The sequence below is a fragment of the Archocentrus centrarchus genome, chromosome 11 (genome assembly GCF_007364275.1).
Source record: "Archocentrus centrarchus isolate MPI-CPG fArcCen1 chromosome 11, fArcCen1, whole genome shotgun sequence".
Taxonomy (NCBI): Eukaryota; Metazoa; Chordata; class Actinopteri; order Cichliformes; family Cichlidae; genus Archocentrus; species Archocentrus centrarchus.
The window spans coordinates 29,233,360-29,250,325 of record NC_044356.1 but is presented as its reverse complement, the minus strand read 5'-3'; the positions used below and the strand labels follow the sequence as shown (position 1 = coordinate 29,250,325).

Below are 16,966 nucleotides of genomic sequence, written 5' to 3'. Positions count from 1 at the left end.
TGGACAGCAGACCTGCATATTAATCGTTCCCACAAGGGAAGATTTTTTCTGAATTGTTGAGTGTGGTGTTTGGTGCCCACAAAATACACTGAATATAACATAGCAAAGGTGAATGCGGAAGCCATTCCTGATAAGCGTTCTGAAATGTAATTGTCTTTCACACAGCCTCAAATAAATTTATACCAGGATATTTTGCCGTCAGTCATATGAAATATTCACATGTTCTGTTAACATGACCCATCACCTCACCTCGTGTCCATTTAAAATCAGTATCTTTTGTGCAAGTTGGATGAGTGTAATGAGCGTTTACATTCCCTTTACAATAGAGTGCTGTTAAAGCGACTACTCTTTGTGCATTGCTCAAGCCCATATTATGTAATATATCTGTTTCAAAGCTTGTCTGAAGGTCCACTGAGGATTTCCAACAAAAGTCAAGCCTGGCTCAGGCTACTGATCATTACACTACTGCAACATCCATGTTGTACAGCTGAAAACAGACCATATCTGCTGATCTTGTTACCCAACAACTCCAGCAAAGCCTTGAAATAGAAATTCAACATGCTTTGAGTGATCAGAGCTGCAGTACTGACACCATTATTCTTTGAAGGATGGATGATGTGACATGTGATTCATCATGACTCAGACAATCCAGCAGAAAGGTAGAAGCACCTTTCAGTACATATGTTTTGTCTATAGATGCCTCCACTCTGTCTTTCTCTTAACCTCTTCATGCATTCTGCACTGTTCCTCAAAGGTTAATAGACACAGGTTTGGTGCTCTAGGCGCTGCTCGTCTCAGCCATTATTCCAAATGTCAGCCGTGTAAATGATCAGCGGCGTCCTTGTCATCACATATTATCTGGGTAATTGCCCTCTGACAACCGTATTTGTTTTGATGCAGTATTCATACACTGATAGCCTTCTCTATGATCGGTTTAATGCCATCATTATAGAAACATGCTCCCTGTTCACCTTTGACATCTAGATGAAAGGATAACACAAACATAACGTGATGGATTTGTTTTTAGTGCTATTACTAGTATACAATGTCTTTTTTTTTTTTTTGACTGCTTTGGTAGTTATTCTTGGATGTTTCAGATACATGAGTCTATACATTTAGTGTATACTGCAAAAGCAGCCGTCACAAAGTAAATTTGGCTCTTTAATGATCTGGTAAGGAAAATCTGAGCAGTTCTGGTCAATTAGTAAACCACTGATGTCCATAGCTTTGTATTGTAATGTTAAACAGATCCTCTCAGCTGGTGCTTGGGTTTCTTCAGAATGTGTGAACTAAAACTAAAATGAAGTCATATCTACAATTTTTCTGCATTTGTAGTGACTTTTTGTTCCTAGTAGCGTGTAAGAGTTTTAATGTAGAGCGAGAAGTACACAAAAGGACTACAGTATTGGCCTATAATTACTATTAAGAGCATTTTAAAAGGGGTTTTGTCATGGTTGAAAGCCTCAGAGGGTTGTGGGTTTGTGTTAAAACGTCCACTAAATTGCTCATTTCCTCACGATTGGCTTTGCGGTTTATATGACGTTAAAGAAGCAGACTGAAGGAGTCTGAACTGGAAAAAAATATAACAATGTGACTTTATAATAAAGAAAAATAAATAAGGATATGAGAAAAATGAAAGCACAGGACTTGGTGTTGAAGTGTTAGAGAAAGCACTTTGAAGGGCTTTTTTTCAGCACTGACAGGATGTGTTGTACCGCTTCCTGTTCACAGTGGTCTTTTCTGTGTAGCGTAGTCTGTGTAGCTCAATTAATCATGAATCTTCACATAACGACTTATTTCATAATGTCATCTTCACATGCTGTATCCAAAGGATACTCTCTGCTGAATCACCTGTAAATTATATTCATAGTACTCACTCATTTTGACTTCAGGGATTCACTTAGCTTAGTGTAGCTATTAGCTTAGCTCTTAGCTGAGTCACTAACTGCATGGCTTCTTCACCTGTCCCTCCTACGCTTTCCTGCTCAGTGTGTTAAATGTTTAGTTACTCCTTGGCCTCCTTTAACAGTAAATGCAATTTTACTTGTAAGAAATGTAACCTGTTTGTAGCCATGGAGGCCAGGCTCAGTGAATTGGAGACCAAAGTAGCATATCCCTCCCCTCACCCCCAACTGGTTGTGACAGATGGCTGGTTTTGCCAGAGATTTCTTCCTTTTAAAAGGGAGTTTTTCCTTCCCACCATCGCCAAGGGCTTGCTTATAGGGGGCTGTCCAATGGTTGGGGTTTTCTCTGTATTGTAAGGTCTTTTTACCTTTCACAATATAAAGCACCTTGAGGCAAGTGTTGTTGTGATTTGGTGCTATATAAATAAAAATGTAATGATATTGAACAGGATAGACATTAACTGCTAAAAAGAGTTAAAGTGGCAGATAGGCATTCAGTGACACAAGGCAAGATTGCATGAAATTAGTATTTCATACAAATGACAAACTGATTTATCAATGCTGGAAATCTATTTCAGAAACCCAAATCCCTACAAAAAAAACAAGACATCAGTGATACCTGCAGATTTATGGTTCAGCCCAGTTTGGTATTTTCCAAAAACTAACATGTTGTTCACTCATTAAACATCTGTCAGCCATCATTTCTAATCAGTCTACCAGCCTAGAGTGATAGGACACACCTTTTTTTAAATTAATCCTTTTTTTCAACTGTATTTTATTTCTTTAACCTTTATTTAACCAGGAAAGTCCCATTGAGATTAAGAACCTCTTTTTCAAGGGAGTCCTGGCCAAGATAGGCAGCAAAAAATAAAAATACAAAACACCTTTACAAAATTACATAGTTAAAAAAGTACGTGCATATTATAGAGTTGGCCTCAAGAACTCAGTTTGTTTTTCAAAGCACTCAATAAAATTAACTCAATCAGTTTCCAGTCTTTCTGCAACATGTTCCATGTGGACGGAAGCAGAATGAACAAAAGCCTTTTACCTAGTTTGGTACAGGCAAGTGGAACAGAAAGCAGCAACTGGTTTTGAAAACGGAATGAGTAAGGAAGGTCACTTTTCAGTGCAATTACTGTACAAATGTTGGCAGGTATTAGTCCAAGTATTGCCTTATAGATGAAAGTATACCAGTGACAGATCTGGCGGGTGGCCAAAGCAGGCTGTCCCACCCAAGCGTATAAATCACAGTGGTGCATCGACACATTCCAGTTAGTAATGAGCCCCAAAGCAGCATGGTAAACAGCATCAACCATCTGAAGACATTGAGCAGAAGCAATTCTCTTGCACAGTGTAATGCAGGAGGGTATTGTCTTCATACCATTTGTCCATCCGGGTGTCTGTCCATGAGGTTTTACCTTTCTGCTCTATAGGCTCCAAAACCACAAGGAGTTGAGCCATGAAATTTGGCATATGTGTTCTTTACTCTTCAAAGATGTGCAACACGATATTCATATTCCTGGATGTTTAATCAGAATATATTTATCTAAAGTGGACAATAAACAGCATGGACAATTTCAGGCTGCTAATGCTATGAAAATATATGCTAATGATATGCTGCCTTTTTCTCATGCCTGATTGGCTTAGCCTAGTCATGTGATCATGCAGGCTATACCTACTTGACTGAAATGGAGAAAGTGGGGATTCCCCCATATCTAGCTGACCTAGGTCACTGATCATCTGGCAGTAGCTAAATAGTGCAAAACTGGGGAATCCCAAATTTCTAGGTAAAGAGCCAGTCTGATCATTTATAGTAACATCAGCTCTAAGCTTATTGATTAGCCTGTTATGCCAGCTTCTGATTGGCTGAGCATTGTCTCACATGTTGGTCAGGAATGACTCATGGCCGTAAATAGTACTTACTATGACTCATCATTGAGCAAAATTAAAGCCATACCTACTGCTCAGCAGTATTGCTCAAATGTAAACAACATGGCTGCATTATATTTTGTACGTGGTTGAATGATGTGAATACCTTGTAAGTATGCATTATATCTAGCTTAATGTTACAGATTACATAAATAGCCAGACATTAAGGTAATAAGATGACATGAATCTAGCATCTGCAATTATTTTTCAGTTGGAAGTTGCATGATAGCTTTACACAGTGTAGTTTATAAATGTTTACTGCATAAAGTCTGAGGAGACAATAGTTCCAAAGCAAAAGCTCACTGTGTAGCTTTGCAAGGGACTCACACAGCCGTACGCCAAAGATGGCTACTAAAAAGATACATTTCACTTCTGCTCCACCAACAGTCCACATACACTGCACATTCAGTGTAACCACATTGTTGTTGTGTTCAGTAGACACATCACATCCCAAGACTTGAAGCCATTCCTTAAACCAACCTGTAAGTCCGCTATTTTGAATTCAAATAATTTTATTGCTGGTTTTACCATTTCCAGGTTTAATATTTAAACAAACTTCAGTTTGTCTTATCTAAAGACCCTTTAGTATTGTGTCACACCTACTGGAAAGTCGTAGTCAGCCTTATTAGCTGAGCATGATCTGATTGTTTCATTGAAATTTACATGCTCTGTTTGAAATATGATATACTGTATGCAGTATGACATTCTCTGGTGGCACTGAATGGAGACAGGAAGTGATATCTATCTCTTTGTGCAACAAGTGCAACGATCCGCTCATTAATTTAATACCAATATATCTCTGACTTTTTCCCTGCTTGATACTTCCTTTCTTCCTTCCTGCCTCAGAATAACTGTCTGATTAGTTATATTTAGAGTATAATATATTTTTTATTTAATACCAGGTATGCAGCTAAAGTGTTACATGTGTTAATGTAGAGCAGAGTTCCTCATGTTGATTAATTCCTGAAATTCTCCAAAGCTTTTCCATACTGCTGTCCTTAACCACGCCCACCCATCTCTGCGTCGCTCTGGAGAAGCCAGTGTGGAGGGAGTTCTCAACCAGCTGGTCCTGGAGCACCTACAGCTTGCTCCTTTGCAGTGGGGTGAGTCTCTTTTGTGTGTGTCTGCATTTGTCTTCCTGTGAAATTAATGGTTGTGAACTCACGCCACACCCATAATTGGATGTTTGTGAACTCAAGCTACTGAAAATATGCAATATTATGGCTATAGTTTTACATGGATTTTACTTCACATCTATGAATATGTTCATCTTCTAGTTACAGTTACAGTACCTTGGTGGTTACGTGACCATCTCTCACCTGTCAGTGCATAAACCTCTAGAATTGGTCTCAAGCCATGTTTTTTATTTGCATGTATAATGGGCTACAGGCTATTTTGGAGAAGTGTAGACAGCAGCTTGGGAGATGTGTGAATCACAGGGGACGCACAGAATTTGTAGGAGCACTTTTCAGTCTCACCATCTGTGATCATCCTCTAAAATCACTTTTGATTTACTGCCGGTGTTTGTTTTCTGAGATTCCTGGCCTCTCTTTGGGCCCTGCCAGCATTTTGATTAGTCAGCTGGGGCTGTCCTCCTTTTGCAAAGAGAAAGCAATCTGCGAAATGAAGCGACACAGCAGATCAGGCATGGAAATGTAAGAATCTGTTGAGACAGAAATGGGAGAATCAAGAGCAAATGCTTCAATGGATTCACTCTTCTCTGGATATTTTGGCATTTGACATGCACTTCCTTCAAATACCTTCCAGAGAAAAGCTGATATTCTGCTTCACGTGTGCATTCTTATTGCAGACGTACCTGTTATTCCCTCATGTCTTAATTTATGCAAAAGTAGTTATGCAGTTCAGACTTAGGCCTTTGCAAGGCTTGCTTGTTGTGAGCCAGATAATTTGCCTCAGCCCATTAGGATGCCTTTATTAGGGATGCCAAGACTATCACAGGCTCAATTATGGGTATAGTTCAACGATTTCCCCAGTGTCTAAAATCATTAGTCCAGTCGGATGCTTTAAATGCCTTTGCTCTCCAAGCCTCACACAAGCAAAATTGCTGTAGGTGAATGCAACTTTAATTTCAAACATTCTGATTGCACTTGCAATTAATTCACATGGTGTTTATGGACTAAAATCTTTATTTTGTTTGTCTTGCTGTTGCGACTATACAAAGGTAACTACAATAATAACAATATTATACATTATTACAGAGCTGATGTGAAATGGCAGCACGAGATTTGTGTTGTTTGGAAATCAATTTTTTTTTCTACTCTGTAATAGTCTTGATGAGTGTAAAACAAATACACATTGCATGTCAGAGCACTTCTCTGAAACATCTGCATATATTTTTAGCAAGTTTAAAGGGTGTTAGCTGTCAGTAAAAGAGAAGCTGACAGGGATTTGTGCTGCCTGCTGTCTATATTCACATATTTTGAAAGTAGAGACATACACTCATGGGCAGTGATTACACGCTATGAAAAACATTTGTATGCAGAACTAAATGCAGTATTTTGTTTTATATTTTGTGAGCAAATGCATACAGTGCCGTTCCACTTGATGCTGTATGATTGGCTGCGGTAACGGTTCCCTGCTTAATGGACGAAATCCTTCATTACAGTTCTACAGTCAACATCCAGTTACTAACTATGCGATAAAGTGTTTGAGGACCGCCTTAATATGGCTTTCTGTAAACTTCATACTCTAAAAGAATGACATAGCTACTATGACAAACAAATGAATGAATAAATAATACCACCACCCCCCACCCCCAGAGAGGAGTTGTACAGTCTGATGCCGTGAGGGAGAAAGGAGTTTTTCAGTCTGTTAGTCCTACACTTGGGAAGGAGCAGCCTGTCACTGCTGATGGTGTGCAGAGGGTGACTGACATCATCCATAATGTCCAGTAGTTTGTCCATAGTCCATTTCTATGCACCCGTCACCAGAGAATCCAGTTTCATTCCAACCACAGAGCCGGCCCTCCTCATCAGTTTGTCCTTCCTGGATGTGCTGTTTGTTCTTATTCTTGCTTAATATTGGATTGTAGGATTTCCACTTTGCCTCAGTCCATTTTAAATGAGCTTTGCCTCAGACGAGATGGTGTTTCTGGATTATATGCACGTATGGCTTCTTCTTTGCTTCAGCCTGCATTTGTGGATAACACAGTGAACTGTGTTCACAGACAAAGATTTCTGGAAGTGTTGCTGAACCCATGCAGTGATTTCTGTGACAGAATCATTCTAGTTTTTTAACGCAGTGCTGCCTGAGGCCCTGAAGATCATGGATTTCCAGTGTTGATTTTAGGACTTGTCCCTTGGGCATCATCTCATGATGAGATTTTCAAAGTCTTTTTACATTCTGCAGTTTGTAGCCATAGCTCTTCGCAGGTTGGTGAACCTCTGCCTGTCTTTACTTCTGAGAAACTCTGCCTCTCTAAGATGCTCTTTTTATACCCAGTCACATTACTGACCTGTTGCCAATTAACCTAATCAGTTACAAAATGTTCTTCCTGCTGTTTATTTGTAGTACCACATACTTTTCCAGCCTTTTGTTGACCTTGTCCCAATTGTCTTGCTGCTCTCAAGTTCATAATTAGCTAATATTTTCATGAAATAGTAAAATGTCTCAGTTTGATATGTCATTTGATATGTTTTCTGTGTTTTATTCTGAATGAAATATTGGTTTATGAGATTTGAAAGTCATTCTGCCTTTACTTACATTTTACACACATTTTGGGGGGAATTGGGGTTAAACTATTTTGTTTTGTTTTTTTCCCCTGAGCTGTATGTTTGATTCAGGTAAGATTTTATGCCAGATAACAATCTTGATGCAACACTCCCAATTCATCTAGGCTTGAGACTGGCGCCCCCCCCCCCCCCCCCCCCAAATAAGTGTCTGAGCCCATAATCTCAGCAGCAAAGTGTTTACACAGGTGAAGTCAGAAAGCAATTTACCCCTGGATGTCTACAGGACTGGAAGTCCTTTTGCAACCACAGCTATCACTATATGGGGGCTGTTTTATACTGTCTGTACATACCCTTAAACAAATAAAACAAAATCCACTTCTTAATCAGTGTCCTTGAACACAGAGCATCCTCCTTAACTGGTGTAAGTGGTGCCAGATGCAGTGAGAAACCTTAACGCCTTAATATCTTTAAAGATGTTCATCTCAAATTTCATGACTTTTCAGAAATGGGTTTATTCATCATATATATATATATATATATATATATATATATATATATATATATATATATATATATATATATATATATATATATATAAATTTTTATTTTATTTTTTTTTGGTTGTGTGCGATAAAAAGAAAACAATTATGACCACGTATACCTAGAATTGCTGGGGCAGTCATTTTCACCCCATAGAAATCAATGGAAAACAACACTGCCTGGTTGCCTAACAACACATAATTGTTTACACATGCTGATATGAAGGCTGCTGTAACATAAACCAGAGGTAGCTAAAAGTGATTGACAGATAAATATAGTGCTCAAAAAAATTAAAGGAGAATTTTTTTAATCGGAGTATAGCATTGTCACTTAAACTTCTGGGATATTGATCTGGTCGGTTAAGTAGCAGAGGGGGTTGTTAATCAGTTTTAGCTGCTTTGGTATTAATGAAATTAACAACAGGTGCACTAGAGGGGCAACAATGAAACAACCCCTAAAACAGGAATGGTTTTACAGGTGGAGGCCTCTGACATTTTTCCCTCCTCATCTTTTCTAGTTGGCTAGGATCAGAGGTAGCATAACGTGGAGAACGTTATCCTGCCTGGTCATGCTTTAACATCATTTAGCATGACCAGGCTATACTAGCTATACTTTGAATTAAAAATACTTTATCAAATATTTTATAGCTCACTATTTCAACTGTATATATGTACCTTTTGCTGACCTTTTCAATGGTTTTTAGCAATCATTGGCTAACAATTTCAGTTGTTGCCATAGTTCTAACAAGCTATTTCAACAGTGGTTTCACTTTGACCTTTATCTATTTTAGTCACTTAAGTCCATGTCTGCTGCTTAGCTTTTAGCTCTTCTTTTAGCTCTTCTTCTAGCTGTTTGTAGTGAAACATAATATTTAAAAAAATGAAGTGTTTTTTTTTCTTATTTATAGATACTTGGCCTTAAGCTGGAGAAAGAGGCTCTGACATCTCTGCCTGTGCTCAGCCAATTGTGTGGCATGAGAAACTTGATCCCTCTTTGTGATTTGCTTCCATAGAAACCCTATGAATAATTGATCACACTGGTTCAAGGAAACGGAGAACATGGAAAGTGCCAGATTTTTTTTTATGGCTTTGTGTTTGTTTATAGTCTCATTATTATTATTGAAAGGGGAGCAAACAGAGGCCATTAGTAAATGATTCTCACTCTGGGCAGAATCAGTCCCACAGTCCCATCAGCAGACTTGCAATGAAGTGAGATCATATATGATAAATTTCACTGCATAATTACAAATGAATAATGCAAGTAAATATTTTTAATTAGTGAAACATTTTGTTACTGCTGAGTTTCATTTTGTTCAGGTTTAGAGAAACTGCTGTAATTCACTGAGCGGGCAAGAAATTAAAGCGGATTACATTTATGTTTGTGTGGTAAGACCAAAAGAGTGAAAACATATTTTACAACAAGCACAAGCCTAGATTAGAGAGCTGCGCTCTTTATGGTGTCTAGAAAGCTCGTTTATACAATTTTTTTTTCTGCCCTGAAATATGTGGATTGCTTTGACAATTTTTTACATTATCCCCAACGAGTTTGTTTGATTTCAGAAGCTAAAATTCCCAACATGCTGCTGTTGTGTTTATATTTGTTTAAGAGAAGTGTGAATATAATACTGTGGCTTCAGTATGCCAGACATATTTATGACATAATTTACGGGCAGGTGTTACAGAGCAGGATAAATGTTTGATAGATTATTTCATAGCTGGTGGCTAAAACAACTGCACTCTGTGACTGAATTCGTGCGCTAATTACAACAAGATTTCCTCTGAGTTTCTCTGTTTTTCTAGTCATTTAATTTTCAACTCCAGCAGTTTGTCAGTGTGTTACAGATGTGAACAACAAGTCCACTAAACTGTATAGGTTGACTGTGGATTTGAAAGCGCTGCTGAAAGAAGGGAGACTGTTTTTACAAACAGTCTAAATGTCAGCAGAGCAGCCTTGGAGATTCTCAGCTATTGTTTTTCACAAGGCTGCTGGCTGACTGGTTTAATTATCTGTGACAAAATTTTATTGCACTACCAAAACCTATAAGGAGTACTTGTCATCCTTAAAATTGGAGAACTCAGAGGGAGGAAGTTTGATGGGGGGATGTTAGATCAGATTTTTCAGAGGAAAGATTTTTACCCAGCACAAATCAAACCACACACTTTTTTTAAAATCTCACTCAAATACAGGGTATAATAGGTAAAAATTGACAAGAAGTATATGTGAATGCACCCAAATTTGTGACTCTTACAAATTAATGTAGATGACTGCGGAGAATTTTTTTGCCCCATTGTTGAACTGATTTAACTTTCTCGTGTGAGTTAGCGCCATGGAGAAACAGATACGTGTTGCATACACAACACACATGATTTTTCTCAAACATGAAAATGTTCAAACCACCCATGACCCTGAACTGGATAAGCGGAAGAAGATGGGTGGATAAAAATGTTCATATTTACTGAAAGTAAAAGCTTTTAAATGGTTTAAAATGCCCATAATGGCTTTAACGTGAAAATGGCCCCTTCATGGTTACAGTGCCAGAGCAGGTGGTATCGTTTTCACAGCCCGGCATTATGTAAATAGCCTCAGTGATTATAGCTTCTCAGCTGTCAGTTTGGTTAAAGGTAAGGTGGTGCACCTGTGATAGGAGTCAGGTTAATGGAGTCTTGCTAAATAAACAGTTACCTGGCTAATAAAGACAGAGCTCTGTGAGGGTGTGACACCAGCTGGGCAGATGATGGTGGAGGACTAAAGGATAGCATTGGTTCTCTAAAGGACAGGAAGAACCCTGACATTTTTAAGATGGGGGTTGACAGTTTAATGATCTGTTTGGTTCTTGTAAGAGAAAGTGAGAGCAGGTTACTATGTAAAATTAGACAGTGTGTCACTTAAGTTAACTCAGAACTTAAACACTGTGATTCAGGACATATACATGTATTAAGTCAGTTGCAAGCAGCAGAATATATGGGAATAAAATCTTAAAATACTTAAAATGCAGAAAAATAATTGGAAGTATTAATATGCAATATTTATATGTATTCTTAGCTTCGCTAACAAATGTTATTTTATTACTGGATATTTAAAAAAAATTAACTAATCAATACAAATCAAGTGTTCCGTTCATTTGAAGCTGCATTAAAGTAATTTTGGACAGTTTATAATTTTCAGAGTGCTGTTACCATGCAATGATGTGGAAAACAGCAAACCTGAATGTGGACTTTGCACCCATTCCGTGTGCCCCCCCCCCCCCCCCCCCCCCCCTCTCTCGCTACACCACCAGGAACCCATCTCAATGGAAATGAAATGCACCCATGAATGGAAAGACAAATGTTTAGTCTAGAAGAGAGATGGAAAGCGAAGGGCGGGGGCCAGGCTGTAAAAGGCGAAGAGATAATTTAATAAGACAGCGCTTCTGAACCAACTCGCACTCCTTTTCTTTTCCCCGTCTTCATGCCCTCCCCACCCACTGATAGACATTTGGAGCAGTCACTAGCATTGGCTTTTCAACACGCACAGGGGATGCCACATGGAATAAAATGTCTTTAAGCTGTTGTCAGATGCTCATCTGCTATGAGTGCTGCAGGTTTGACAAATGATGCTGCCAAATATCCCAGACTCACCTAACGCCGAAGTCCTGTTGTAGTGACGGTTATTGGAGGCACTGACCTGAGAAAGAGGAAGGGAGTGAATGCGTGCATGACTGCAATGAAAGAGAAGCATTCTGACTGCACCTGTAGCTGCTAACATGTCACATCTGTGAGGACATCAATTTCAGGCTCTTCTGTGGTTTTCAGAACAGCAGTTATGAGGCCTGTGGGAGATGGCAGAAAGCCTTTTTAAGCCCATCTTTCTGTAGATCACTTCAGTCTGTCACGAGTTCTTAGAAATGCAGACACATCCACTGGGTGTTGGATGCACCTGTTTTTATTTCAGATAGAATTGAACCCTGTGTAATTCTGTGAACTTGTGCACTAAGATTAAGTTTAGCTAGTGGATGCTCATGTTAAACATGGCCAAAGTTTTAAATAATGAGGTCAGCGTATGTGTAAGTAATCTTTATGAGCCAGAAGCTCAGGGTTCAGACTGCTCTAAACACTTGAGTTTTCTCATTTTTTTCGAGTCTCGGCTAGCCCTTATGTGGTTATCTTAGGCATACAGCTCTGGCTGTGAGCATAGAAGACCACACTACCTGCTATTTAAACCTTTTGTTCCTGAGGGGCAGCGAATTTAAAGAAAGTTGGCTCAAAGGGAAAGGGAGGGGAGATAAAAACAGCTTGTCTCTGACAGTAATTGAACTGAGGGGCTGCACCAAGATCGAGTATAAAATAAATATGAATTATTTTAAACTGTTCGTCGTGTAAAGCTATTCTAGTAGATTCGAAGACAAGTACAACAAACTAATTGAGAGCGAAATGAGATTAAAACTGCAACCAACAGATCAAATGGAGAGTTTCGGGGGGGCCGTAACGGTTATACACAGTTACAGAGGTGGGAAGTAATGAAGTACAAATACTTCGTTACTGTACTTAAGTAGATTTTTCAGGTATCTGTACTTTACTTGAGTATTTATTTTTCTGGCTACTTTTTACTTTTACTCCCTACATTTTTACACAAGTATCTGTACTTTTTACTTCTTATAAGCTCGTTACTTTGGGTTAACGCGTCAGAGAAACTTTTGCATTTCCAGTCAGTGTGGGAGCCGGCTGCTGATTGTGAGCGTTTTTTTTTCTTGCAAGCCGCAGCAACAGGGAGGGAGAGAGGGTACAGACACACCACACGATAGAGGGAGAGGCTCCTGCACAGCTCGCTCGGAGACCGGAAAGAGCTAGAGGAAGTTGTGCTTTACATAGAGGCTACACGTGGGAACAGTAAGGAAAATGAGTGACAGAAAACATAAAGCACAATAAGTGTGTGCAGTTTGTCACACAGTGTGTCTGCTAACTAAAAGAACAACTGCTGTATTTCCAGGGAGAGCAAAGAATGAGCGATAACTTCACTCAGATGGAGAAAGATGTAAGAAAGAGGTAGAAACGCCCTCCAAAGAGCTACTTTTACTTTCTTACTTTGAGTAGATTTCAAAATCTTTATGGCTGTTATTTTTTTCAGTTTGCTTTCCCTGTCCTCTGAAACGGCAATGAAGTACTGATCATACATTTATTAATGTCAGATAAGCAATTTCTACATTCTAAATAGATCTGTAGTTCAAAATTTGGTATAGACACTTGTTATGAGGGAATTCTTGGCCCAGGATAAAATGATTTGAATAACTGATTAAAGGATAAATCCACCAGTTTTTGTTGTTGCCTATCAAAGCGTGTGTACGTTTTTTTTTTGAAGGTGATATTCTTATTTGCTCTGCTTACTGCTGTCAAAAAAAGGTTGCATAAAGCCTTTGTTGCTCCACAAGGAGCTGCACAAAAGCTCGACTACATTAACAACCCGCTAGCACGATGCCGTGTTTGTGTCGGTTTGTTCTGTTTTGTCATATTTCACTGAGAACTGCTGGAATCTAAAGTATTGAATGAAGGGCAACAGGACAAGATCAAGCTTCACAAACTGTAGTCACATATATTGTTCCCTTCCGCTCACATCAATGTGACCGAACTCACCAAATATCTGACTGAACTGTCTGCAGACAGTTGCATTCTAGGTAATGCACACACTAGGTTGTGGGTAGGAAGAAGACTTTGTGGAATAAAAAAAGGGATCTCTTGCTTGCTGCTTTGATTTTGATCATGAAGTTAATCATTTAAAACCTCGTCTAAATTACTATCAATTAATTTTTCAGGCAAACGGGTATTTAATGGATGTACTGTTTGGTCTTCAGATTGATGTGCTTTGTGTTTAGAAAATCATTAAATGGGATAATTAGATCAAATAAAGAAGAATAAACTTTTTTGGAAGAAATTTATATTTACAGTTGTTAGGTTTTCAGTTTAAGATTTTTTTTTCCCTCTCTTTTGAAGACAGAAAGGGACAATGAATAAGGTGCCTGGATTCTTAAAAATTGTTTCTAACCCATATACTGGATATTAAGATGGATGTAGCCATTGTGACTTCAGCCACTTGTTAGCGAAGCCCCAAACTGAGTGTTGTCACTGTGGCCATTTTGGTGTTTGTTAAGCAAGGGCCGCTGTATATTTATATGTGGTAAATGGTAAGTGGACTGGTGGACTTCAGGAAGTAGAGTCTGCTGATCCGAAGGTTGGTGGTTTGAACTCTGACTCCTCCAATCCATATGTCAAAGATACAGTATTGAACCCTAGTTGCTCCTGATGTATCCATCAGAGTGTGAGTGTGAGCTTTTAAAGGCACACAGTAAATGAGTGGGTATGTCTTACTGAAAAAGTTTTAATAAAATCCTATTTTTTCCTGCCTGGACATCAACAGATGCACACATTACCACCCTCCATCTACAGGAGTGCATTAGGCTCAAATTTGCAGTGGGCGTGGCCCATTTAGCTGACTGATGGGTGCTGTGAGGAGGACTGGGATGGAAGAGGCTGATTTATTGGCTTGTTTTTTTTTAGCTCTGTCACCAAGGCTCTGTCAGTCAGCCATCCTAAAGATCTCCTATTGAAACCAGAGAGAGATATGAGGACAATTCACACTTCTTTTGGAAGTCTCCCGGCTGCTCTGCATGATTTACAGAGGCAGTTCTGACTCAGAAGGACTGAGATGGGTGTGTGGATGGAAACAAAGATAGTCATATTTGCAGTGGGTGGGAAATCATGGGATAGCATGGACAGCAGAGTCTTCAAATAGCAGAGGATCTAACAGGAAGAGTCAATTGCTTTTCAACTCGTCATTAAACCCATTATGAATGTGAATAATGATTTCTGCACATTGTGTCATTTAGGATTACCATAACACAACACTGAGTAACAAAGCATTGTTAATACATTTTTACCACATTAGGAGGAGGCATGAAAGGATCATTTGTTCTACTTTGGCTGAAATCACCAGTCTTATCCTATCACCCTGGTAGCTTTAATGTGGAAATGAGAGCAAAGCGTAAACCAGCCCACTTTGTAATTCCCTATCTAGCCTTTCCTTTTTCTCTCTGGCCCTGTGTGGATCCAGAGTTAGCACATTTAACAGGCTTGGAGCGTCTGTTTATGGGGTATTTATCATGGCTACAGAACAATCCGGGCTGTCAGTGCGTCAGTTTGGGTGAGCTGTGGAAATAAATCAAAACTCCCCCGGCTTGCCACAGATAGCACACTACACGCTCACCCATTCATTTAGACTGCTGGGATGGGAGGAAAGGGTAGGAGAAATAAAACTTAAGCAAAATTATGTTGATGCAGTTGGAGTAAAGGGTTGAATTGAAGTCGTGGAGATCAGATTGTGGAGATTTTTTTTTTTGGACTTGTGATAAATGTGGAAACTAAGTATTTACCCTCTGTGTATGTCAAGAATGAGTAAAATCTTTTATGCTTTGGCGTGCTGATTCATGCCACACTTGAACTCATTATTTGTGCTGTATAAATTGTATCTGTCCAACAAGCGTTCCTGTATTTCTTCCGAATGAGCTTAGTTCTCACTGTCCTCCAAATGTATTTTCAGCTTAAACCTATTTCTCCTTCCCCGTCTTATATCAAATAAAACCTCCCCCCTTATTGATTTCTTTAGAGGAAACAAGAGTATCCCCAACGGCTGCCTTTTCATCCCTGAAAGACAGATTACCTGACATTTCTAAATGCAACCAAGTCCAACCTCTGGTTTCATTGTGAGAATGTTCCCACACTATTTCAGGCCCTGCTAAAAGAAGGAATATTGTACCACAGTTGTTTCACCTGTTGGGGTACAAAGACAGGTGTGTTGCCAAGTTATTAAACTTTGTACCATCAGAACCTCAACTCAACAAACACAACATTTGTGGATGTGTCTTTAATAGAGACCCACTTACACTGGATGTTCGGGTCAATACGGAAAGTTTGTTAACTTTCACTTGCGTGATGCAACTCCGCTGCAGGGTATCATAAATACCATCACAGTCCAGTCAGGCATTTTATATCCACACTGATAACTGTTGGCCAATTATTGTGATTAAAGTAGGAACTCTATCTAATGTGTTTTCAACAAAAATGAAGTATTTTAATCATAGTGGTACTAGGTGGACTCTTTGGTGCATGTGCACATTGAAAAGTCACCCTAGATACTAATATGTGTGTCAGTAAAATTTGGGAGCATCAAACAATAAGATCATTAAATATAATGAGCTGCAAATGTTTTCATTTTACTAGTCATACAGTATAAAGTATTAATAGCACTAACTGAGCAATGCTAACATTCTCACAATATATCTTTTTCTTATTTAAAGGCATTGAATATTAATGCTCCAATATAAAATTCTTTCTTGTTATACACTGAGAAACCTTTTCGCTGTAATCAGATAAGGAACAATCAAGACCTTTGGCCTGGTTCTTGGTGATGTGACCACCCTGTTGGAGCCAGGGTTTGCTGGGTTAGACCTGGGGCCAGTGCACAGGCATTTTTCTCTTGAGACATAATTCTTGGACATGTGCAGAGCCTGCCATTCTTTTTGATGATAGTGGTAGATGACATAGCCCCTCAGTGAGAGAAGTCATTCTACTGTATCATTTGTCGCTATTGATCCACCTCAGTGATGTGCTGATGTCGCAGAGATGTAATCACAGCTTTTCTTACATGAACAGAGAAGCTCTCGCGTTTTTCTTAGTTTTTTGTGATGCTGATTTCAGTTTGTGCATGCCTCACATTTGTTTACAAAAATAAAATTGGAGATGGAAGGTAAAGAAATGTCTCTTTCTTCGTGCGGCCTTCATTATGTGAATTACATAAGGCTTAGCTAATTGGGAGATGGACAAATTTGGGCATTGACCTAAACAGCCTCAAAATTTTATTATCCTGCCCCGGGGA

The 16,966-nt window shown here is 39.0% G+C and overlaps 1 protein-coding gene across 1 annotated transcript in view; it reads left to right on the top strand.

The window, feature by feature from the left end:
• Positions 1-16,966, top strand: part of trappc9 (trafficking protein particle complex subunit 9) — a 244,221-nt gene that overhangs the window by 177,996 nt on the left and 49,259 nt on the right. The window contains 1 exon segment of the mRNA XM_030741516.1: positions 4,846-4,936. Coding sequence (XP_030597376.1) covers positions 4,846-4,936 — 91 coding nt within the window.